The sequence below is a fragment of the Emys orbicularis genome, chromosome 16, assembly GCF_028017835.1.
Source record: "Emys orbicularis isolate rEmyOrb1 chromosome 16, rEmyOrb1.hap1, whole genome shotgun sequence".
Classification (NCBI taxonomy): Eukaryota; Metazoa; Chordata; order Testudines; family Emydidae; genus Emys; species Emys orbicularis.
The window spans coordinates 2,701,651-2,726,974 of NC_088698.1; the positions used below are offsets into that span (position 1 = coordinate 2,701,651).

Sequence of the window (25,324 nt, forward strand, 5' to 3'; positions counted from 1 at the left end):
TCTGCAGCCGCCTGCTAAAGCAGGCTGTGTTTATATGTAGGGTGTTAATGGCTCTGCTGTCCTCTCACCACTCTTCTTCCAGTGCCACATAACCAGCTATCCCACTAACAACCACTTCCTCGAGCTCCTCTGCCCTCACCTACCACCCACGGACTCTCCATTCTGCTTTCCCCAGCCACGCCGCTGCCAGCTGATGGCTATCTTTGGGAAGGCAGTTTGAAACACGTCCGAGTCTCAATGGAGAGAGAGAGCAACGTTTACGGCACAGATTACGCAGCAGCCTGCCTCTCTCTGCCCACAACCCGGCGGGCGTTCTAGGACACCTCTCTAAATCAAAGCCTTTCTGCTCAAAATACTTCACCATGCAGTGAGGAATTCACCCATCCCCATAATGCAGCCACCTCTGGGGTAGGTAATGGCAGCCTTTTAGCAGCACACAGCAACACTACTGACAGATGAAAATAGGAAGCGCAGAGGAACAGGATAGCCAGCTGAAAATGGAAGGGAAGATCAGGGAGCGGTGCATTTAGTAGGCAGAGTTTGGTAACAGATTACCAGAGCTTGAGGCAAGAATCAAAATCAAATTCCCCACCTGGAGGCGGTGAAGAATGGAACATCTGATGTAGGTATGAAAAGTAGGCGTGCACGGGGGCTGAGCAAACCGCAGCAGCTATAGCTCGTCTGAAGAACGGGCCCCCCCAAAAAGTCTGGACCAACTCCACCCCCAGGCAAAGATTTCAGACCCAGGACACTCAGTGCTACTACACAGCTCACAGGCAGCTCGATCTGGAGCCAGACAGATTTTCTCCCAGTCCTCAGGTTGAAACCAAGTTGCTCTGCATTAAACCCTCCATCCTAACCACATGGCCAGCACCCGCCCTCGCTGGAAGGAGCCCGCCGGCCTGTGCTGCAAGGCCCAGTTCTGCAGCGATTCCCCCCTCCCAGGCAACAGGCCGGACAGGAGCAGTGTCTCTCCCAGCTCCGGGCAGCCTGATTGTCACAAAACCTGAGCCCCCCTACGTCACACCGAAGCCAGTGGGAGCTGCTGGGTGCTCAGCACCTCTGAGAGCCCAAGCAGGGCTGGGACAGGAGACTGAGCAAACCCTTTCCTGTGAGCCTGAGGCACTTCATCTACTCCAGGGCTGGCTGGGCAGCAAGAGAGCATTTCTTGTCACCAGGCCTGCGAGACAGACATCAGGTTTTCCTGGAGCAGAACAGTGATGCCAGGTGCTGCTGGCGCCGGGGGCTTTGCTGCCCACGGTAACAAGGTGTCAGCCTGCCAGGTGCAGCGTTCTGCCCCATCACAGTAATACTCCCCTTTCCTTGCAGTGGGCTCTGCAAACCCCACTGCAATGTAGGCACTATCCCCATTTTACTGACAGGGGAAACTGAGGCACTGCGGCGCTGCAACCTGTCCACGCAGTGAGTCCAGAGTGCTGACTCCCACTGCCTGTGGTAACCACTAGAGAACGCTGCCTTTTCCAGCTGCTGCTTGCTGAGACTCTTAGGACTGCAACAGGAGCGGGCATGAGCAGACACACAGGGTCACTGGCTGCCACGAGGGTCCGTACACACAGCTCTGGGTCTGGGAGCAGCCTCCTGCAGGAAGCTTGCTCTCTACTCCACGCTCCGCCCCACTTCTCCCGATGCCCATAAAAGCCCAGGGCATGTCACACGGCTGGTCATTACAAAGCAGAGAAAAATGTATTTCAGCCAGCTCTGCTTGGAGGAGGCTTGTTTAAACCCCAGAACGACAACGTGGTCACATCTCTTCTGGGGGCACAGACGGGCAGGGACGCAGCAAAACCCTGTTCGGTCACTGTAGGTACAGCCCTGTAGTCAGCCGTACTCTGATCGCTCCTGCTAGCCGGGGGGGGGGGGGGGGGGGGGGGGATGATCACCCCATCCCAGACCCCTCCCCTGGCCCCAGGGTGCAGTCACATTGTCCCACAGCAAACACCCCTTTAGACACACCCCCCCACTGCGAAACAGTCAGCCAATGAGCAGTCACTGCAGCAGAAGTCCCCAGTGTGCTCTGAGGTCACCCCTCCCCCCCCCCCCGCCCCCAGCAAGCTGGAGACTTAATGAGGAATGGGGGCAGGGAAAGGGTTTACATTAAAAAGGCCTTTGAGATTAGGGAGTCAGGGGAGGTCAGGTTCCCCCTCCTGCTCACCAAGGCTCTGATTAAATGATCCCTCAGTAATCCGGACTCGGACACACACACACGCACCGTCTTCTCCTTGGGGCTTCAGGGCTCACCAACAGCAAATGGGAGCGGGCAGATGGGCGGCAAGGCGGGCTCTCAGCTAGTGCTGTCTGCTGGGGGGCACTGCTGCTCCAGTCGCTGCCAGCCCTGGGTCCCCCATCTCCTCCAGCGTCCCCTTCCCCCATGCGGAGCCTCTCCTCTACTTCTCACCCCACCCCACCCCCCTCCTACCCACAGGCTGGATCAGAGCAACCCAAAGCCAGTGCTGGAATGCAGCTGCCAGGCTCTGGGCTCCCAGGCCGAGGGGAGCTCCCCAGCCCAGCCGCCCCCTTCGCAAGCGGGGCTGAGATGCCTGCTCCAGCTGCTGGGGCTCAGCCCAGCCTCCGGAGTGCTCACAGCCCAGCCCCCGCCATGAAGGGCTCAAGGGAACATAAGAACGGCCAGACTGGGTCAGACCAAAGGTCCATCCAGCCCAGGATCCTGTCTGCCGACATCGGCCAATGCCAGGTGTCCCAGAGGGAGTGAACCTAACAGGTAATGATCAAGTGATCTCTCTCCTGCAGTCCAACACCACCCTCTGACAGAGTCTAGGGACACCATTCCTTCCCCATCCTGGCTAATAGAGAGAGAGAGAGCAGAGGCCTCAGTGATCTTTCACCAGGGCCACTGCAGGGCCCTCTCCCCAGTCTGCTCCCTTGCACAGACACTTGGAAAACTGCCCTGTCTCTACTGTGAGGCAGCAGCACAGAGCTGCTCGCTGGACCTGACTTCCCAGCTGCACCTACACGATCACGGGGCCTGGGGAAAGCCCAGGCTGCTGGGTGCCCATGGGGCAGTACCCTGTGTCGCTGCTGCCCCCTCACCTTTTCCTGTACCCCAGCTAGCCGTGCCCTCCTTGGAGCTGATCCGACCCCACTACGTCAGGAACGGATGCTGTGCGTCGGCCCTCCAGAAGCCAGGCCAAAAGCAGCCCAGATGCCTCCTTAGCTCAGTGGAAGCCCCCTTGGAGCAGTGGAACACGGGGCCCCGTGGGCACGACCCAAACAGCACACTCCAGCCCAGGGACCTCGCATCTCCAGTGGCCATGTGGCTGGCTGGTGGCAGGGCCGGCTCTGGCTTTTTTGCCGCCCCAGAGCCGGAGCCCGCCGGAGCCCGGGGGGGGGGGGGGGGCGGCGAGCCCCGGTGGGGGCTCCGCTCTCCCCCCGGCGGCCGGGGGCAGGGCGCCGGGGGGGGGAGGGCGGTGAGCCCCGGCGGGGGCTCTGCTCTCCCCCCGGCGGCCGGGGGCAGGGCGCCGGAGGGGAGGGCGGCCGGAGCCCTGGGAGGAGGGCGGCGAGCCCCGGCGGGGGCTCGGCTCTCCGGCGGCCAGAGCGCCGGGGGCAGGGCGGCGAGCCCCGGCGGGGGCAGGGCGGCGAGCCCCGGCGGCCAGAGCGCAGGGCGGCAGCCGGGGGGAGGGCGTGGGGGGGGGGAGGGCGGCCAGAGCGCCGGGGGGAGGGCGGCGAGCCCGGCTGTGGCCCCGCTCTCCCCGGCGGCCCGAGCGCCGCGCCGCCCCCCTCCAGGTGCCGCCCCAAGCACCAGCTTGGGTGCCTGGTGCCTGGAGCCGGCCCTGGCTGGTGGGCACAGCTGGGACAGTCAGTGTAGGGCCTCAGAACCCCCCATGCAGACCTAGCACTGCTGTGCTGGCTACGCTCCTGGATCTCCAGGTGGAAAGTTCCAGTTGCTCCTCGCCGAGCCTCCGGCACTGACCTGCTGTTGGAGCAGCTGCGAGCTCCCACCACAGCACAGCTGCCAGGCGCTGAGAGCCGGCGGCCACTGGCTGCCAGAAAGGCTATAATTTTACCCTGCCCTTTAGAGAAGAAAAACATCTTAAATTGGTGCCGAGACAATAAGTGATCAGGTTTCTAAGGGAACACCGAAATAGATGGGCAAGCAGTGGCTAAAGCCAGCTCTGCCGCCATACAGCCAGGCGTGGGGTAAAGAGATCGAGGCCCTCACTAGACTACCGGACTGTGCTGCCCCTCCCTGCTACTGAAGGCCAAGATCGCCTCATCTTCCTCACCAGGTTCCTCTCCGTGCCTATTTTCAGGGAAGCAGCAAATATAGCGCCCAGACTAGACACAGCATCCTCTCCTGCTAGAGAAAGCTTCTTCCCCACCAGGCCTCAGGGCACCCCCACTTAGCAATGCCAGGCGCTCCCCCCTGACAGCAGGCTCCTAGGCCCACTGCCTGCTGCAGGATGGCCCTTTGTGGGAGTTAGGGGAGGAAGGCTGCCAGCCAGCATTGAGATCCACAAGGTTGCTTGCAGGGCCCCAAGGAAAGCCTGCCACCACTTGTGGGCACCGCCGCATCACCATGGAGCCAGGAGGCTGATGACTGTCTCGTCGTCGGGGTGGGGCCTCGTGGCCCCATTACCCAGCCCGCAGGTGGATTCCAAGAGGCAGTAGATCTAGCATGGGCAATGGGAAGCCAGTGTCCCGTTCCCTAAACAGTGCACTTCTGCTCCCCACGGCAGAGAGCTGCAGCCCTCCTGCATTCGCTGCACACCTGACAAAAGCGGCACACACACGCCAGTGGCAACAGCGTCTGTGGATGGCCGGTGCGAGGCTGCAGCATGCACAATGTCATTAAACCCCCAACACTGCTAGCCACCAGCCTCAGCCCAGCTGCAATTAGCCCTGCCGGCCATCCCCAGCCCCCTCCCCCAAGGCCAGAAGTTGCTAGAGGGACATCAGCACAAACACATGACCCACCATTACAATTATAAAGCACTTGATAAGGAGCAACTCCAGTTGGTTGGCTGGCTGCTCCCCAACCCTGCAGCGAATAGAAACAGGATCCCTGGTTCTCTCAGCTGGGAACAGGAGGCAGCACCCAGCAGCTCGATCTGGAGCCAGACAGATTTTCTCTCAGTCCTCAGGTTGAAACCACGTTGCTCTGCATTAAACCCTCCATCCTTCCATACTAACCACATGACCAGCACCCACCCTCGCTGGAAGGAACCCCGCCGGCCTATGCGGCAAGGTCCAATTCTGCAGCGATTCCCCCCTCCCAGGCAACAGGCCAGACAAGATCAGTGTCTCTCCCAGCTCCGGGCAGCTTCATTACACCAGTAGAGAACAGAGCTGAGGGAGGAAACAGCAGCTGGGACATGGCTCCTTAAACCCAGTATTACATGGCCCAGCCCAGGCCTCAGAGGAAGGATGATCCAGTGGTTAGGGTGCTACCCTGAGACTTGGGAGACCAGGGTTCAAATCCCTGACCTGGCACAGTTTCCCTGTGTGACTTCGAAGGCATCTCTCTCTGGGCTTAAGTTTCCCATCTGACCCCTGGGAGAACAGCCCTGCCCCACAGGGCTGTGTAGGGATAAATCCAATAAAGATTGTGAAGTGCTTGATACAGCGGTGATGGGGGCCAGAGAAGAACCATAGATAGACCCCTGCAGCAAATGGCACCCATTTAAGCACTGGAATGGGTTACCTAGGGAGGTGGTGGAATCTCCTTCCTTAGTGGTTTTTAAGGCCCGGCTTAACAAAGCCCTGGCTGGGATGATTTAGTTGGGGATTGGTCCTGCTTTGAGCAGGGCGTGGGACTAGATGACCTCCTAAGGTCCCTTCCAACCCTGATAGTCTATGATTCTAAGCCCCTCCCAGCACCCAGAATGCACCACATCCCGCCTAAACCTTATCAGCGCCCAAGAATACACTAAGCAAAGTCACTGGCCTGGTCTACACTACGAGTTTAGTTCGAATTTAGCAGCGTTCAATCGAATTAACCCTGCACCCGTCCACACAACAAAGCCATTTACTTCAACATAAAGGGCTCTTAAAATCGATTTCTGTACTCCTCCCCGACGAGGGGAGTAGTGCCGAAATCAACATTGCCATTTCAAATTAGGGTTAGGGTGGCCGCAATTTGACGGTATTGGCCTCTGGGAGCTATCCCACAGTGCACCATTGTGACCGCTCTGGACAGCGATCTGAACTCGGATGCACTGGCCAGGTAGACAGGAAAAGCCCCGCAAACTTTTGAATTTCATTTCCTGTTTGCCCAGTGTGGAGCGCTGATCAGCACAGGTGACCATGCAGTCCCGGAATCAAAGAAGAGCTCCAGCATGGACCGAACTGGAAATACTGGATCTGATCTCTGTATGGAGAGATGAATCTGTTCTATCAGAACTCCGTTCCAAAAGACGAAATGCCAAAACATTAAAAAAAAAATCTCCAAGGCCATGATGGACAGAGGCCACAACAGGGACTCAACACAGTGCTGCGTGAAACTTAAGGAGCTCAGACTTAAGGAGCTCAGTACCAGAAAGCTAAAGAATCAAATGGACGCTCACGGAGGGAGGGGCGACTGACGACTGTAGCTATCCCACAGTTCCCGCACTCTCCGAAAACCATTTGAATTCTGGGTTGAGCTCCCAATGTCTGAAGGGTCAAAAACATTGTCGCGGGTGGTTCAGGGTATATGTCGTCAGGTCCCCCCCGTCCCTCCCTCCGTGAAAGCAAAGGGGAAAAAATCGTTTCTCGCCTTTTTTCACTATCACCGTATGTCTACTGGATGCTGCTGGCAGACGCGGTGCTGCAGCGCTACACAGCAGCATCCCCTTGCCTTGCGGACGGCAGACGGTGCAGTATGACTGGTAACCGTCATCGTTGTCCCGTGGGTGCTCCTGGCTGGCCTCGGTGAGGTCGGTCGGGGGCGCCTGGGCAGACATGGGTGCTCCTGGCTGGCCTTGGTGAGGTCGGTCGGGGGCGCATGGACAAAAAAGGGAATGACTGCAGGTCATTCTCTTCTTTAAGTTTTGGGTAATGGAGATTCAGTCCTGCCTGCTGGAGGCTTCTGCCTCAGGCTGCTCTCCCAGTCGGCAGCACCGCGCGGTCGCACCTACCCCAGCCTACCCCTTGCTCCCAGGGCTCACAATCAGACACTTTTTGCTGCAAATAAAAAAATAAAGCTGCCGTTTAGAACTGTCCCCCAACATACATATCCTGGGACATTTTGTATTTTACCAGTGTCAACCAAAGGCCCCCACACAAATGGAGATTCAGTCCTGCCTGTGCTTCTATCCTAGTGCTCATCACAGAGTCCCATTTTCAGCTATAGGCTGAGCAAGTGCAGAATGGTGGTTCACTCGACTTCGCTGTAAGCCAACCGCCCTCCCCTCCCCTTTGATCTCTGCTTGCAGAGGCAATAAAGTCAGTGTTGTTTCAAATTCATGCATTCTTTATTACTTCATCACACAAAAGGGGGGAGAACTGCCAAGGTAGCCCGGGAGGGGTGGGGAAGGAGGGAAGCAACGGGTGGGGCTGTTGTAGGGTTACCCCCTAGAATGGCATGCAGCTCAGCATTTCTGCGGGATGTCTGGGGCTCTGACCCAGAGCGGCCGTTTGCCTCTCTGGTTCTTTAGTAGGCTTGCCTGATACTCTAGGCAGGACTGACTCTCCATTAGACAAAACTTAAAGAAGAGAATGACCTGGGGAGTCATTCCCATTTTTGTCCAGGCGCCCCCGACCGACCTCACCGAGGCCAGCCAGGAGCACCCATGACAGCAGCAGACGGTACAGTATGACTGGTAACCGTCTTTGCCAACTTGCAAAGGCAAGGGGATGCTGCTGTGTTGCGCTGCAGTACCGCATCTGTCAGCAGCATCCAGTAGACATACGGTGACAGTGAAAAAAGGCTGAACGGGCTCCATGGTTGCCGTGCTACGGCGTCTGCCCGGGCAATCCAGGGAAAAGGGCGCAAAATGATTGTCTGCCCTTGCTTTCACGGAGGGAGGATTGACGGACGACATTTACCCATAACCACCCGCAACAAATTTTTGGCCCCATCAGGCATTGGGATCTCAACCCAGAATTCCAATGGGCGGGGGAGACTGCGGGAACTATGGGATAGCTATGCCACAGTGCAACGCTCCGGAAGTCAACGCTAGCCTCAGTACATGGACGCACACCGCCGAATTAATGTGCTTAGTGTGACCGCATGCACTCGACTTTAAACAATCGGTTGCCAAAAATCAAATTCTGTAAATTCGGAGTAATCCCATAGTGTAGACATACCCACTGCCAACAAAGAGAGGAGCTGGAGGTTCCTGGGTTACGGCTGGGCCGGCGGAGAGCAGTGAACTAACTGGCTAAGAGGTGTGCACATCCTATCACAGCTGCCGCTGGCCCTGCTGCGAGGATGGGTGTCTCATCCACCACTGTGTCTGGTCTCTGACTGCAAGCTCTGCCGAGCAGGGGCTGTCACCTAGGATAGGTCTGTTCAGCACCTAGCTCACGGGGGCCCAGCGGAGTTGCTGCTATAAGGACAGGGCTCCATGCCCAACACCCTGGGTACAGGCCCAGCAGTGAGGGCCGATCCCTCTAGGGTCAGATGAACAGTCCCATCCCTGCTTCATCTCTAGCGGAGTGCATGGTGCGACCCCAGGGATGGAGCTCTCAGGTCCCACCCCTGCCCTCATTTGCTTCTGCAAATCTCTCGAGCTGAGAAGTCAGGGCGGAAAGCTCACGAGAGAGCAGGCTTGTGCCCACCATGCCCTCCTGCTTGCAGCCTGGCTGGGAAAGCCGTGGAGAACAGCTTCCCTGGAGCATTTCTGCTTCTGACCAGAATCAGGAAGTGCACAGCCTCACGTGGGAGCAGTGGCATTTGGCATGTTAAATCGCAGAGAGATTCCCGAGTGGAGACCTGCTTGGATTCAAGGACAGCTCCTCTTAGCCCCCAGACATCAACGTTTCACTCCTGGCTCTAACACCAACTCAACCTTTCACCATGCTGAGGCCTTTCCCTGTGCCTCAGTTTCTCCATCAGGACAACAGGGCCGGGAGGGTTGATTGCTGTCTCTGCAGATGTCAAGCGCAGAGGCCAAGCCACACGCTGGGCCCAGGAGCAGATTAGCGGGGGGTGGAGGGGTTGGACTTGGAGAGCAGCATTAACAAACTCTGGCTCTGTCGCAAGCACATTCACTCCCCAGTAGGTGAGACTCTCCATCCCTGGCCATGCCAGGTGAGCATCACAAAACCCCACTGGCTGTCCCAACAAACCCCACTGGCTGTCCCGACCTCGCCGCTCTTCCTGTCCACGCCCCAGCTCCTTCCAAGCACTGGTCGGGCCAGGTGGCTGCAGTGCCGGGGATGAAGCCTTGGGCTGGGGTTCAACTGTCCCAGAACGGCCAACAGTCCCAGGAAGCTACAACTGCCATAGCTACCCTGATCAACTGGACCTCCTGCCCCTATCCCACAATGCAGTGCGCTCTGGATAGAAACGGCCCCAAAGCCCCCTGTTCCCAGCAGCAGCGCTAGGTATTATGGGATAGAGGCCTTGGGAGCCCCAGAATCAGGCCCAGATTAAGGAATTTTGGGGCCCCGAGTAATATGGAAATTGGGGGCCTCCCTCACCTTCCACAAACTAGACAGCAAAGCACTCACCACATATATCCCTTCCCACAGACCCCAGAATGCCCCCTTCCCCACCCCACACACAGGCCCCCAAATGCCCCTCCCACTCCACATGTACTCCCCCACAACCCTCCCCATCTCCCACTTGCCTTGACAGCTCCCACGCACTCCTGACATACACCCCACTCACCACAGTCCCCAACATCTCCCATTACTCACCCCACTGCCCCCACCATCCCTCAACATTCCCCAGCCCCCCAATCCTCCCTAACTCACACCCCCAAACTGCCCACTCACCTCACAGCCCACCAACAACTCAGCCCCAGCCCGCAGGACCTGCCTGGACGTTCACCCCCACCTCAGTGCTCAGCTGGTCCCCATGCGGCCGCCCAGCAACTCTGCGTGCTCCCATCGCTCCCTGCGCTCGGGTTTGGCCCGCAACAGATGAGCGGCCAGGCCACACTAAGCAAGTGGCGTTGTGAGCTGGCGCACGGTTGCAGTGCTGCTCACTTCTGGGCTCTCTCCCCTGGGGTTGGGGGCCCCGTACGAGTGCACCAAGTGCACATTGGTTAACGTGGGCCAGCCTGGAATGCCCACATCCGAACGGTGCTGTCAGGACCGAGGGCCTCTCACATTACCAGAGCAGCACAAGAGGCCTTAAACCAGGTGGAACCAGCCCCCCTAGGATTCCTCCTACCCAGGGTGATCCAGGCTCAGCACCAGCCCAACTTCCAGCCCTCAGGTAGGGGTCAGCCCCCCTGGGTGTGACACCCAGACCCACTGCAAGGGGGAGAGAAACCAGGGTTTCCCCAGGCTGACTCCCCTGCACCAGCCACCTCCTCACTTAGCAGGACCTCTCCCATGAGCAGGCCCCAGAAGGTAGCAGACTGCTCTCCCTGCCTACAGCCAGGGCAAGCCGCTCCCTGGTTTGCTTTGCAAAGTGGGTGTGTCGCACCTTGGGAAGAACCAGCATTTCTGCATGTTTCCACTTGAGAAGCTATAAAGCAAACTCCATGTCTAAAAATAAAGCCAGCGATTTATCCCAGGGCTTAATTTCAGCCTGGGTTCTTTGGGAGAGAGAGACTGCTCCAGCAACCACAGGGCCAGTTCTGAAAGCAGCATTCAGGACCTGCAGCTCCGGGAGAGATCTCCCTTGGTCATATTCCCTAGGTCCCCAGCTTCAGCATAACCCCACCAGCCCCCCCGCTTTCCGTCCTAGTCCAGCACTAGGCTTCGAACAAAGCCCGGACTGGGAGAAGAGCTGTTTTCTCAAGATGGAAGAAAGTGTGATGAAGCTTCAGCCGAGCGGAGAGAATCTGATTACAACGATCTCATCTCCCGGGGAGCCCTAGGTCTCCATTAGAGACGGGCGCCTGCCGCACAGCTCTGAGCCACAGCCTGGCTTTGCCAGAGCTTGCTGGGATGTCAGGGTGTTTTTCCCTCCGTGGGCGCCAGGAGTCCCTTTGGACAAATAATAAATAAGCAGCAAGATCAAAATCCTCACAGATAGAAAAGGTACCCAGGAAAACAGATGGGTGATGACGCATGTCAGACTTTCCTCTAAGGGGATCACGTCCCTCACCCACACAGACAACTTGCCGGGCGGTATCTGGCTTTGCTATTGGACCACTCTGCCCTTTCAACTGAGCACACCCCAGGAGCGGCACGTTGACAGCTTTAGAGCCTGCAGCCCTTGTCACTGGCTATAATGATACTAACCCGCACCAGGCTCAGAGAGGTGGCAAGGAGAGGAAATCGGCCTGGCTACCTATACAAGCCCATGGTCTTTGCTACACGACTCAGCAGTGAAATAGTCAGAGAGACCGAAGTCAACTTAAAATGTGGCCCAAAATGGCAATCCTGAAAAAAAGCTTTTATAAGAGCCCAGAGACCAACAGAAATGCTCCCACAATCAGTACAAGCACCAGTGAAAAACGCGGTGTTTGTTCAACAAGCCAGTCCCTGCTGCCCCAGGCACCCAAACCCAGCAGCATCAAGAACTGGAAAGTCAAAGAGCCACCTGCACTGATTTCCAGCATCTGAGAGAGGGGGAAAAAGCAAACAAACCACAAATAGCACATTTCACTGTCACTCATCTAAGACGTCATTAGTCACAAATGTTTGCTTACGATGCATTTTTAAGGTGGCACTGTCCCTTTAAGGATGCTGACACATTCTCTGTCGTTCAGTTTCAGAGTTAATGCCACAGGGAGATGGATGGGAGAAATTCACTGCAGAGTGGTTTCTAGTGACAGGATCAGACAGCACTGCTTTGGGGCCCATGCAGAATGACTGTTTCCCAGGCATAAGGGGTTAACAACTTAATTTTTAAAGATGGTGAAAGTTTAAACCCTGACAGAACCATTGGGGTGGCCAGAGAATTGCTGGTTTGGTACATCCCCACGTACCAGCTCAGCCCAACACCATCCCCGCAGACCGGGTGGTGGCACTGCACACTTCCCCGATGCCCCACTCGGCTGCAACCAGGGCTCACGCTTGGCCTGGCACACCCATCCCTGGGACAGGAAGGCTCAGTCAGTGCCCAGGACTATCCCACCATCTCTGCCCAGCAGGTCACGACAGAGGTTTGTTGAGATGCGGACACAACTCCTGCCCTCCCATCCCCATTTCACACAGGCCACCACACTGCCATCAGAGGGGCAACTTCTCACCAATAACTTGGGGCCAATTCCAACTGCCCACTGGAGGTGGAAGGCCCCATGCTCCCCCATCACCAAAGCCTCCAAGCTACGCAGCACTCCAGCCTCCACATTTGGAGAGAACTCTTCCCCCAGGCTATCCAAGTTAGGCCTGCCATGATCCCCCTCAGCTATAATACACCACGTGATAGTCCCCTTCCCAAACTGGGGCCAGCACGTCTTTGTGGGTGGGTCTGGGGGACCAAGTGGGAGAATGCACCAGGCCTACAGATGCTCTGAGCAAGAAAAGTAGAAACAAGTTGGAGTGGGAGGAAATGTAACCACTGGTGGGTGGCATAGGCGTGCGCAGCCCATTTCATTAGGGTGTGCACCCAGGGAGCCCCGCCCTAGCCCCGCCCCTGCCCTGGCCTAGTCCCGCCCCCATCCACTCCCTCCTACTTCCCCCCTCTGAACCCCCAACCCCCCCTGCTCCTTGTCCCCTGACACCCCATCCTGGGACCCCTGCCCCTAACTGCCCCCCAGGACTCCACCCCCTACCTAAGCCTCCCTGCTCCTTGTCCCCTGACTGCCCCCTAGAACCCTACCCCCTACCTGTCCCCTGACTGCCCCGACCCTTATCCACACCCCCGCCCCCAGACAGGCCCCCGGGACTCCCACGCCTATCCAACTGCTCCCCACCACCTGACAGGACCCCCAGAACTCCCGACCCATACAACCCCTCTGCTCCCTGCCTCCCCCAACCCCTCTCCACACCCCTGCCTCCTGACAGCCCCCCCAAAACTCCTGACTCATCCAACCCCCCCCAGCTCCTTGTCCCCTGACACCCCCCACTAACTGCCCCCCAGGACCCTCCTTGCTCCCTGTCCCCTGACTGCCCTGACCCCTATCCACCCCCCACCCCCTGACAGACCCCAGGACTCCCATGCCCCATCCAACCCCCCCCCCCCCCCCGCTCCCTGACTGCCCCCTCCAGAGACCCCCTGCCCCTAACCACCCCCCTGGGATCCCACCTCCTATCCAACCCACCCTGACTGCCCCACCCCTTATCCAACCCCCCTGGCCCCGGACCCCTTACCATGAGATGAGGCTCCTAGACTCCCCGCGGAGCCAAACACTGCCCCGCGGGAGCGCGCAGCCCCAGCCCCCAGAGCGCTGCGCGCAGCAGCATAACTCCAGAGGAGGGGGAAGCGTGCCTGACTCCCCGCGGAGCCAAATGCTGCCCCGTGGGAGCGCGCAGCCCCGGCCCCCAGAGCGCTGCACGTGCGGCGGTATGGCTCCAGGGGAAAGGGAAAGGTGGGGGAGGGGCCGGCGGCTTGCTGCGTTCGGCCGGGCGCTCCGGCCCGGGAGCGCGGACCCCGCGGCTTGCTGCGCCGGGGAGTGGAGCCATTTGCCCACCCCTGCATTAGGGTGTGCCTGGGCACACCCGGCACACCCCGTGCGCACGCCTATGGTGGGTGGAGAGAACCAATGCCTTCCAGTTACCTCCCCCCAGTACAACACTAAAGTGGCTTAGATCACTAGGAGAGCCACAGTGGGTAATGGTGGGAGGAGAGGGTCTCATGTTGCTTGTACGTTACTTGGGGGCACAAGATACCAACAAAATGGAACAGTCTCTCACCAGCTCATCCAGGTTCTTGAGGTCACACAAGGAGATTCTCTGCACCCTGCTAGGGTAGACAGGTGACTCAGGGCCCAGGTCTTGGCTATCCTCCTGGGTTTCCAGCCCCCCATAGGCTATCTGATCCCTCATTTCCTCCTCAATCTCCTGCTCCATCTGGATCAGCATGGGGGCCAGCATCCCAAACTTGGAGCCCCTCCTAGCGACCTCTAGAAGGCACAGGACGAAGTTCTTCTCATTCTTCTTCAGCACCAGGTCATTGGTTTCGAACATCAGCACGTCCTGGATGCCCAGGTCCTGCCGGCACCACTGGATGAAATTTGAGACGTTGTCCCTGGCGATGAAGGAGCCGGGCACCACATTCTTGGCCTGGTAGACAACCTCATTCTGGGGCACCCTCATGCAGGCAGCAACTTCTGGGTGCTGTTGCTGGAACTCCAGAGCAATGCGGTTGACATTGTTGGCATGTTGGCAGAGATCACACCCGGTCTCCAGGGTCTCCATGAAATTCTCCACCTGGACATCCCAGCCATAGAGGATGTTGAGCCACTCAGCCAGGTCCTCCTTCATGGCGTAGAGATACTCCTCACTGGACCGGAAAGGCCGGATGCTCTTGGAAGCTGCGGACTGGATGTTGCTCAGGTCAGCCATCTTGCATCCCGTCCCTGGGCGTCACTTCAGTGAGAAGATGACACACATTAGAGACAGAGAAAGGCAAAGAGACCAACACTCCTCCCCCACCTCTCCAGTGAGCCGGAAGCCACGCCCAGCTCCTCCTATGTAGCAGACAAGTCCAGCGATGGGAACAGATTGCATCATCGGGATCCAGATGCCAGCTATTGAGTGGAAGCAGCATGGTCCCATTGGCAGGGCTGATGTCACTTTGGGCGAGTTGCTTCCCTTCCCCTCTCCGTGCCTCAGTTTCCCCAATCTGTAAATTGGGGACTCTGAGCCACACCCCACATGCATGAAGTGCTTTGAGGTCTTGGGACCTGATTTCCAGGAGTATTCAGAAACCCTGAATCCCACTTACTTCATCTGAAATTGCAAGTGCTCAGCACCTCTGCAAACAGGGCCCATCACCCAGTACCCTTAGCTCAAGTCAGTGACACCCTGAAGCTTTCGTCTCATGGCCCCTTCCTTCTGCTCTGTCCTCATTCCTCCTGTGGGGGTGGGGAGGCCATGCCCGCCAGCAAACTCTGGGACTATTTCCAGCCCTTGATCATCAGTTATTTTTTAACTAAGGGAACAAGGAGCCGGTCGCCAGTCATTGAACAGAGGGGAGACACCCCCGCAGCCAGGCGTGGCCTGCCCTGAGTGATGAAGTGGCAGCAGCCGGTTGGCTTTCAGGGCCATATTTACCAGCTCCTTTCAGGTGCCTAACAGGCCACTTTTGGCTGCAGTCCTTGTGCAAGGATGACTCACAACAGGCATTTACCAGCCGCCGGTGGAGCTGTGGCCCATATTCAGAGCCAGGGCCGGCTCTGGCTTTTTTGCCGCCCCAGGCAAAAAAGCCTCCGGCCGCCGCGCCGCCCCCCCCCCCCCCGCGGGGGGGGGGGGGAGGGAGGGCGGCCGGAGCCCCGGGGGGAGGGCGGTGAGCCCCGACGGGGGCTCCGCTCTCCCGCCGGGGGGAGGGCGCCGCGGGGGAGGGCGGCTGGAGCCCCGGGAGGAGGGTGGCGAGCCCCGGCGGGGGCTCCGCTCTCCCCCCGGCGGCCGGGGGGGAGGGTGGCGAGCTCTCCCCCCGGCGGCCGGGGGGGAGGGTGGCGAGCCCCGGCGGGGGCTCCGCTCTCCCCCCGGCGGCCGGGGGGGAGGGCACCGGGGGGGGAGGGCGGCTGGAGCCCCGGGGGGAGGGCGGCAAGCCCCGGCGGGGGCTCCACTCTCCCCCCGGCGGCCAGAGCGCCGGGGGCAGGGCGGCGGGCCCCGGCTGGGGCTCGGCTCTCTCCCCAGCGGCCAGAGCGGCGAGCCCCGACTGGGGCTCGGCTCTCTCCCCAGCGGCCAGAGCGGCGGGGGCAGGGCGGCGAGAGGGCGGCGAGCCCCGGCTGGGGCTCGGCTCTCCCCCCGGCAGCCGGGGGGAGGGCGCGGGGGGGAGGGCGGCCAGAGCGCCGGGGGGAGGGCGGCGAGCACGGCTGTGGCCCCGCTCTCTCCGGCGGCCCGAGCGCCGCGCCGCCCCCCTCCAGGTGCCGCCCCAAGCACCAGCTTGGTTGCCTGGTGCCTGGAGCCGGCCCTGTTCAGAGCTTGGGAAGCTGGGGCCTTACGGCACTTTTTTGGAGAGGGGGAAGAAGGGGTGCTACATACTGGCCTAGCACTAGGAAGGGACATGCAAGATACACCCCCAAGCTGCAGCACAGGCCCTTTGTAAAGCAAGGAGCTCAGGAATTGGCTGCCAAGTTCTTTCCCCAAACAGACAGAGACGCAGCCGCTGGAGCTGCCCAGGTCACCCCAGGAGGGTTCAGCCTCCCCGTGCCGGGCGCTGCTGCTGACAGCCCAGCGCAGGACAAGGGCCAGGCCACCTACAGGGCCCGGGGAAGAGGAGAGAGATCGGCGCTGCTCACCTGAGTCGCCATCCTCCCTGCCCCTCTCCCCAGCCGGCGCAGGCCGCTGGCGCTCCCCCGAGCAGTCCCGGGCGGGCCGGGGAGGGGGCTGGCGGCGGGTCAGACGCTGGCAGCAGCAGAGGGGGAGGCAGAGCAGAGCCACGCGGCCCTGGGGAGCCGGAGCTCGCTGGAGGGAAACTCACCCTCGTCCTTCGTCCTCCAGCTGGTTCGCGGGGACCCGCAGCCGGAGCCTCCCCCCGCCAATGCCTCGACTAGACTAATCCGCCCGGCGGAGCCCGGGGCGAGGTGAAATCCGCCAGGGCTGAGCCGCGCCCGGGAGCGGAGCAGCCCCCAGCCCCAGCCTGGCTCCGGGGCGCGCCCGGAGTTCCCCGGGGCCGGCTCGCTTCTGTTCCCGGGGCGGGCGGGAGGGAAGTTCGGTGGTGCCCGCTGGCGATGGAAACTCCCCGCTTCCCTCTGCTCGCCGCCGGCTCCAGCCGCCAGAGGAAACAACCACGCGGGCCGCCCACTTGGCTCTGGAGCCGGCCCAGGAAGGGTGGGAAGCGGGCGCACCCGCTATTAAAGTGACCGCGCTCCGATATTCCTGTAGCAACGCACTGGCTGTGCCCAGCCCGGGCCCTGCCGCTTCGCCGCGAGCCGGGGGTCGGTTTTGGGCCTTGGAAGCGATCAGGGGAGATGGATTTTCAGCGAGTCACGGGACGGGCGGGGGGCAGTGACCTGGGCTGTGCAAAGCCAGAAGCCAGTTAAATCCCTTCTGAGGCTACCCGAGAAGGCTCATTGGCGAGGGCGCAACTCCCTGCCTGCCGAACAGGGCTAGTGGCGGCCCTGATCCTGCAAACGGCTCCACGCCCATGGGACCGCGGTGCCGACAGCTAGTCTGTGGGATTGGCACCGTGCCAGCCCCCCCTTGGGGACTTTGCTACGGCACCTTGAGACCGACAGAGGAAACGCAATAGCTGCAGCAGACTGGGAGTCAGGAGACGCGGGTTCTATTTTCAGATCTGCTGTAGACTCACTAGGTGGCCTCGTGCCTCAGTTTCCCTATCTGTACAATGGGCAAAATGATGTGTAGCTTTGTAGTGCACTCTAAGGTCCACAGCTGAAAGGTGCTATTGAAGTGCTGAGTGTTATTAGAGAGATAATTATTAGCACAATATATTCTAACAGTGATCCCTGCCTTACACAAGGACTTGAACCCAGCAGTTTTGCCCAGTTGCAGAATTGGCACTGAAATTTGCACGATCTAGTTTCTCTTCCATTTTAGAAGAGAAAAACAAGCAAAACTATCCCTGGGATCTCAGTGTCCAGAAGGCATCTCAGGTTTGTTAAGGATGGCCAAGCGAGGCTGCCATGAGGCCTCACCTCAGCTGGGCTCTTAGGAACAGGTCGCCCACCATGAGAAGAGTAAAAACAAGGAGAACTGGTGGCACCTTAGAGACAAACACATTTATTTGGGCATAAGCTTTCATGGGCTAAAACCCACTAAGCTTATGCCCAAATAAATTTGTTAGTCTCTAAGGTGCCACAAGGACTCCTCGTTGTTTTTGCTGATACAAACTAACACGGCTACCCATCTGAAACATGAGGAGAGTGAATTCTTTGCAAAGGTTGGTTTTGGACATGGAGGGGCTGTGTCTTTAAGACATTAAATGATCTAATTCTTCCTGCCTGTGACACAGCCAGTTCGACCATTATTTGTCAGCTACTGAGTCATGATCTCATTGTCACGTTTAAATATTTAAACGACTGGCAACTGCACAAAGAAATCCATAACAGTTTGCAAGTAGGAGCCAATGTTTGAAAATAAGACTCACTTGGGAGCTTTTGTAAAGAGGAGAGAAGCTGCGTTCTTGGAGAGAAGGTTACTTACTGTAACGAGGTTCTTTGAGATGTGTATCCTATCCTATCTGGATTCCAAACGCGGGTGCGCATGCGCCAGAGCCGGAACTGTTCACAGTAGTGTCCGTTGACCCACACGTGCTTTAAGAGGCTAGACGTGTCAACGTCGCTCCAGTTCACTCTTACCTGGAAGCAAGGGAGCCCAGAGCAGAGGGATGGAGGGCAGGATTGGCATCCAGATAGGGACCAAACATCTCGAAGAACCTCCAGTTACAATAAGTAACTTTCTCTTCTTCGAGTGCTGGTCCCTAGGTGGATTCCAAACATGGGAGAGTAGCGAGCAGTGGTCAGTGAGGAAGTGGGCGGGAGGGCTCACGAGAAGAGACAGTCTGTAGGATAGTGTGCGACCGATGGCTGCATCCATTGCAGTGGCAGGGGTGATGGCATAATGGGTGGAAAAGGTGTGGACGGAGGTCCAGGTGGCTGCCCTACAAATGTCATGCCACAGGACGTCCACTAGGAAGGCCAACGTAGCAGCATATGCCCGCGTAGAGTGGGCTGTGACCCCCAGAGATGGGGAGACCCGGGCGAGCACACAGCAGTCGGCAATACACCAGTTGATCCATTTAGGGAGTCACAGTGAAGACCCTGGCAGCATTCAGCAATGGTGATGAAGAGTCGCAGAGACACACAGAAGGCGCGGGTACGCGGATGATAAGAGGCCCGTCGAACATCGAGAGTGTGGACATACATTCTCGAGGGGAGGTGTGTGGTTTAGGGTAGAAGGCTGGGAGGTGCACACACTGGTTAAGGTGGAACATTGAGGCCACTTTGGGGAGAAATTTGGGATGGAAGCATAGGGAAACCTTGACCTCGCGGAAGACAGTGAAAGGTGGATCCACCTGTGATGGGTTGGATCATAGAAAACCCCTTGGGAACTGTCAACTGATGTGCTGAGACTACCCCTGAGCCCGCTTTCCCTGCCAGCTTGGGGGTTCAGTGCCCTGCCTGGTTTGAGCCAGACCCGCTAGCCTGCTGCAAACCCAGACCCAGGTCTGAACCACGTCCCCTAACAGCTGTAGGCTCAATTGAAAGCAGCTTAAGAAGTGTTCCTGTCTCCAGCACTCAGATGCACAACTCCCAATGGGGTCCAAACCTCAAATAAATCTGTTTTACTCTGTATAAAGCTTATACAGGATAAACTCATAAATTGTTCGCCCTCTATAACACTGATAGAGAGATATGCACAGCTGTTCCCCCCCCCCCCCCCCAGGTATTAATACATACTCTGGGTTAATCAATAAGTAAAAAGTGATTTTATTAAATACAGAAAGTAGGATTTAAGTGGTTCCAAGTAATAGCAGACAGAACAAAGTGAAGTAAAATAAAATAAAACCCGCAAGTCTATGCCAAATACAGTAAGAAAACTGAATACAGATAAAACCTCACCCTCAGAGGTGTTCCAGTAAGCTTCCTTTTATAGACTAGTCTCCTTCTAATCTGGGTCCAGCAATCACTCACACCCCCTATAGTTACTGTCCTTTGTTCCAGTTTCTTTCAGGTATCCTTTGGGGACGGAGAGGCTATCTCTTGAGCTATCTGAAGACCAGAGCAGCTCCAGGCACCAGCTTAACAAGCAGGTGCTTGGGGCGGCCAAGGGAGAGGGGCGGCACCTGCGGCAATTCGGGGGCGGCAGGTCCCTCACTCCCTCTAGGAGCGAAGGACCTGCCGCTGAACTGCCGCCGCCGATCGCAGCTTTTTTTTTTTTCTTTTTTTCAATTGCCGCCGCCGATCGCGACTTTTTTTTTTTTTTTTTTTACTTGGGGCGGCAGAAATGCTGGAGCCAGCCCTGCTGAAGACAAAATGGAGGGGACTCCCAGGGGTTTAAATAGACTCTCTCTTGTAGGTGGAGACCCCCCTCCTCTCTCCTATGCAAAGTCCAGCTCCAAGATGGAGTTTTGAAGTCACCTGGGCAAGTCACATGTCCATGTATGACTCAGAACTTACAGGTAGCAGCCATGGTTCACATGCTGCCTTGAACATCCTCAAGTAGACTTCTTATGTGGATTGGAGGCTTCCAAGATCCATTGTCCATTAAGTGCTTCTTGATTGGGCACTTAGCTTGCACATTCCTTTCTCAAGAAGCTGTCCAAATGCTTTACTAAGGCTACTTAGAAATCAAGCAAGTACACAGCCAATATTCATAACTTTGAACACAAAAATGACACATGCATACAAATAGGAGGACTAGATTCAGTAGATCATAACCTTTACATAGATATGTTACATGGCATATGTAGCATAAAACATATTCCAGTTATGTCATATATACATTCATAAGCATATTCCATAAAGCCTTATGGGGTGCACCGTCACATCACCATCATGGCCACCAGTTCGCTAAGGCATCGTCCAGAGGTGACAGCCACCAGAAAGATCTCCTTCATGGAAAGATGAGTGAGGGAGCAGAGTGGTTCAAAGGGTGGCAAGGACGAGATTAAGGTCCCAGGAAGGAGTACCAGACTGTGGGGAAGGCGTTGAAAAGGCCGCAAAGGAAGCAGGGTGGATGAAGACGGAAAACCCATCCACAGGGTGAAGGAAGGCACTAAGTGCGGCCAGGTGGACGCAGACGGAGGAGTGGGCGAGACCTGATTGGCAGAGAGAGAGCAGATAATCGAGGATGATGGGAATGGAGACAGTGCAAGGGGTGTTGGTGGCACTGTGCCCAGATGGTAGAATGGCACCATTTGGCTCGGTAACATGCGTGAGTAGACGGGCGCCGGCTCTGGGTAAGGATGTTGTGGACAGGAGAGGAGCATGCATTGTCTATGCATGAGCCCCATCTGAACCCCAGGCTGTGAGATGGATTGGGGTGTCGCAGCTGGCTGTTCGCTTGTGTAAAGAGATGTGGGAGGTCTGGGAGATGAATCGGAGGGCGAGATGTAGGAGATCCGGGTACCAGTACTGGTGAGGCCAGGCGTGGGCAATGAGGAGAAGAGTTGCGCGGTCGCGCTGCACCTTGCGCAGGACTTGGGGAAGCAGGGGCATAGGTGTAGCATAGCAGAGGCTGGTGGTCCAGGATTGAAGGAGGGCATCACCCCGGGAGCCCTGGCTGAGGCCTTCCCTGGAACAAAACAGGGAAAGCTAGTGGTTCTCTGGGGTGGCAAAGAGGTCCCAACGCAGTGTGCCCAGAGACGGAAGAGGGACGGAGAGTGGGGTTGTGAAGTTCCCACTTGTGTTGGCATGGAAGGAGCAGCTGAGCATGTCCTCCAGGGAGTTGCTGGTGCCTGGAAGGTGAACAGTCTGTAGGGTAAGTTGTGTCAGAGGCACCAGTTCCAAAGGAGCCTGGTCTCTGCACAAAGAGAGGGGAATCAAGCCCCGCCTTGTTTGTTTATGACGACCACTGTCATGTTGTCGGACAGCAGATGGATGTGGTGAGAGTGGAGAAAGAGCAGAAAAGCTTGGCAGGCAAGGCGGATGGCCTGCAGCTCCAGGATGTTGAAGAGCATCCGCGCTTCCCTGGGTGACCAGAGGCCTTGAGCTGTGTGGCCATCCAGATGAGCACCCCAGCCGATGAGGGAGGCGTCTGTCGTGAGGTGGGTGAGGTGTCAGGGGTGTGAAAGGGATGCCAGCCAGGACCGTGGATGGGTTGCGCCACCAGGTGGGAGGCGAGGACCGATGGGGGGATGAGAACCGGCTTGCTGAGATGGTTGGACAGTGGGTTGTAGACAGAGTGGAGCCATGGATGGAGACAGGCATATGGCGTAATTGAAGTGCAGGCCGCCATCTGGTCCAGAAGGGAAAGGCACTGACGGATGCGCGGGTGGCAGCAGAGCTGCCCAAGGAGTGTGGTGAGAGCAGTGAAGTGGTCTGAAGGAAGAAAGGCATGTGCCACAACAGAGTCCAAAGGAGCTCTTATGAAGGTAAGAGCAAATAGGGACGAGGCTGGATTTCTTCTCAATGCAGATTCCCAGGGCATCGAAGCAGGAACGTAGGGTTCAGGTGGTAGCCAGAAGACTGGTTCGGGATGGTGCCATGAGGAGCCAATTGTCCAGATAAGGAAACAGCAAGTGACCTAATTGACGCATGTATGCGGCCACAACAGCAAAGACCCTCATGAACATGCGGGGGGCCCTGGCCCCAATCGGGGGGCGGGATGAGTTCTATGGTGCCCTTCCACAGGAGGGAGTTAGAACAGAGATATTCAGGCCTGCCTGTAAAGCCTAGACTTTAAGAACTTAGGTGTATTTTTATCACTTAGCTAGTTACAGGGGTGTAAAACAAAGAATCAAAATCACAGTCAGCCTGTGTCTGGGCCTTCTCTCCCTAGGAGAGTCTGAGGCCTTGTTCTTAAGACTAAGGCCTTTGGCTAAGCAGCAGGGGCAGCGATACGCTGGGAAGCGACCAGTCGCATCCTCACATCCCAAACCAGTTACACTGAAATAAGGTGGTAGTGGGCTGTTAGGAAGACGATCCTGTCCTGATAGTGCCCATCACCACCAGATAAAGAAACAGATCTTCAGATGGTTAAAGAAAACTTGGTTTGATAGCATCCTGTCTGGCAAGAAATCACTTATCAATGGCTGTGGTTGTGAAACCTCATTTTTGTATTGTTTTATCTTTATGGCCCCCACTTTTCTATTGTTAATCTGTCTGGTTCTCTATTTGTTTCTGTCTGCTGTGTAAGTTAATTAGGGTAGTGGAATATAATTGGTTAGAGAATTATGTTACAATATGTTAGGATTGGTTACTTAAATTTCAGTAAAATGATTGGTTAAAGTATAGCTGAGAATATTACTATATAAACTGGGGTCAAACAGGAAGTGGGGGGAAGGGAAATTGGAATCATGTTTGCTAAGGAGGGGGGAACTGGAACAGGGAATAGGGAACAGGGACACAGGTAAGGCTCTGCGGTGTCACAGCCGGGAAGGGGCACGTGGGGTAAACACGCTGCGGCGTCGGAGCCGGGAAGGGGGACACGGGGTAAACGCGCTGTGGCGTCGGAGCCGGGAAGGGGCACGCGGGGTAAACGCGCTGCGGCGTCGGAGCCAGGAAGGGGCACGTGGGGTAAACGCGCTGCGGCGTCAGAGCCGGGAAGGGGGACGCGGGGTAAACGCGCTGTGGCGTCGGAGCCGGGAAGGGGGACGCGGGGTAAACGCGCTGCGGCGTCGGAGCCTGGAAGGGGCACGCGGGGTAAACGCGCTGCGGCGTCGGAGCCGGGAAGGGGCACGCGGGGTAAACGCGCTGCGGCGTCGGAGCCGGGAAGGGGGACACTGGGGAACAAACTCTATGGGCGTATAGAGATAAGCCTGACTGGTGTGAAGGGCTTCGGATTATGCTTGCTTGGAAACTAACCCCAATAAACATCACATTGTCTGCGCTTCAGACTTCTGGTCTTTTGCTGCTTGCTGTCTGTGTGACAAGAACCAGGGAGAGGGTGAAGGGAAAGCCCTCCAACAGAGGGCATCTGTTTCCTCTCTGAGAAGGTGGCACCGTGAGGGAGTGTCCAGGCGCTGCTGGCGGGGGGGAAAGGAGAGGAATTTGATGTCCAGCACCCAGCGGTCAGTGGTAGTCTGACCCCAGTTGTGAGCGAAGGGGGCAAGGTGGTAGGAGGGGTGGAGGAAGGTTTGCAGGTCTCAAGTAAGAAGTCAAAAGGGCTGCTTGGCAGGACATTGCAGAGAGATGTGGAAGACGTAGTGGTAGCAGAGGAGCATGGCCATTGTGAATGCGGGTGACGGCGGGAAGAGCCAGGCGGGCGCTGGGGGTAAGGCTGGAATGTGGCGCAGGGATGGGGTTGGAAGGATGACCGTAGCTGGCAGCGAGCTGGGGCTGGGGAGTAGAGGCCCAGGGACCGGAGAGTGGCACGAGAATCTTTGAACAACTTATTGTTCTCGAAGGGAAAGTCCTCCGGAGTAGTCTGGACTTCCTGTGGGAACCGCTGGACTGGAGCCAGGCGTCTCAGCGGAGAGCAACCCCAGATGCCAGGGAGCGTGACATGGTGTTGGTGGCATCAACCGTAGCCTGGAGAGCCACTTTAGCTACCAGGCGTTGGAAGTCCTGCTGTTTTTCGGGGGGGAGAAAGGCCTGAAAGGCCGCCAGCTTAGAGTACAAAAGAAAGTCATACTTGAGCAAGGTGGCCTGGTAGCTGGCAATACGAAATTGGAGGCCAGTAGGTCGAGCTTCTTAGCAGCCCAGTCGGGCGGCATGGAGTGAAATGCTGCTGGCAGGTGAGCTCAGTCGCAGCTTGCACCCACCAGCGAGTGCGCGGATGGGTGGGTGAAGAGAAAGTCTGTGCCCTTAGAGGCAGGGCCGGGTTTACAATGGCACCAGTGGTGCCATGGAGCCGGGCCCATGCACAGAACGGGCCCCGGCCTGCTCCACTTGCACTGTGCTGAGACCCCCCCAGCCCGCTGGCTCCCCCCAGCCATCACTTGCTCCTCTCGGCCTGCCCACCAGCCGGTCAAGCACTCCTCTCTGCCTCCTGGACGGACCCCAGTGCATGTCCCGCTCCAGGCAGTCTCTGCTTCCCACCACCTGTGGGGCCCCACCTGTCTCCCCAGAGCTGAGCCGCCTGGGACTGGTGCAGAAGCCTGGCCAGTCTCGGTAGTCGGGGGGGAGGGGGGAAGACAGTGTTGGGGGGCTTGGCTGGGCCCCTCCAGGCAAGTGGGCCCTGAGCTGATTGCTCCACTCCAGAGGGGTCGGAGCGATTCCCCGCCCTGGGACTAGGCTGCCGGCTCAGCCCGGCAGACAGAGTCACCTCCCAGCAGGGCCGGCGAGTGCGGCCGGGAGGCAGGGCGTGGGGGAGTGGGTCTCTGAGGAGTCTGGGTGGGGGGTGCTGGGCTGTGAGGTGGCGGGGAAGATGTGCGTGTTGGGCACTAGGGAGTGGGGGTTCTGTGTAGGGTGCTGGGCAGTTGTGGTGGGGCTGTGGGAAGGGGGGCGCTGGGTAAGGGTGGTGTTGTGCAGGGTGCTGTGCATTTGTGGGAGGGTTGGGCGGGGGTGCTGGGCATAGCGAGTCCAGGGGGCCTCTGGCCACAGGGAGTCAGGAGGATGTTGGG

At 57.9% G+C, this 25,324-nt stretch overlaps 1 protein-coding gene across 1 annotated transcript in view; it reads right to left on the reverse strand.

Annotated features, from left to right (window-relative positions):
* Positions 1–14,532, reverse strand: part of GAS2L1 (growth arrest specific 2 like 1) — a 39,277-nt gene extending 24,745 nt beyond the window's left edge. The window contains exon 1 of the mRNA XM_065418017.1: positions 13,882–14,532. Coding sequence (XP_065274089.1) covers positions 13,882–14,532 — 651 coding nt within the window. The remainder of the gene's footprint in view (positions 1–13,881) is intronic.
* Between the last annotated feature and the right edge of the window lie 10,792 nt (positions 14,533–25,324).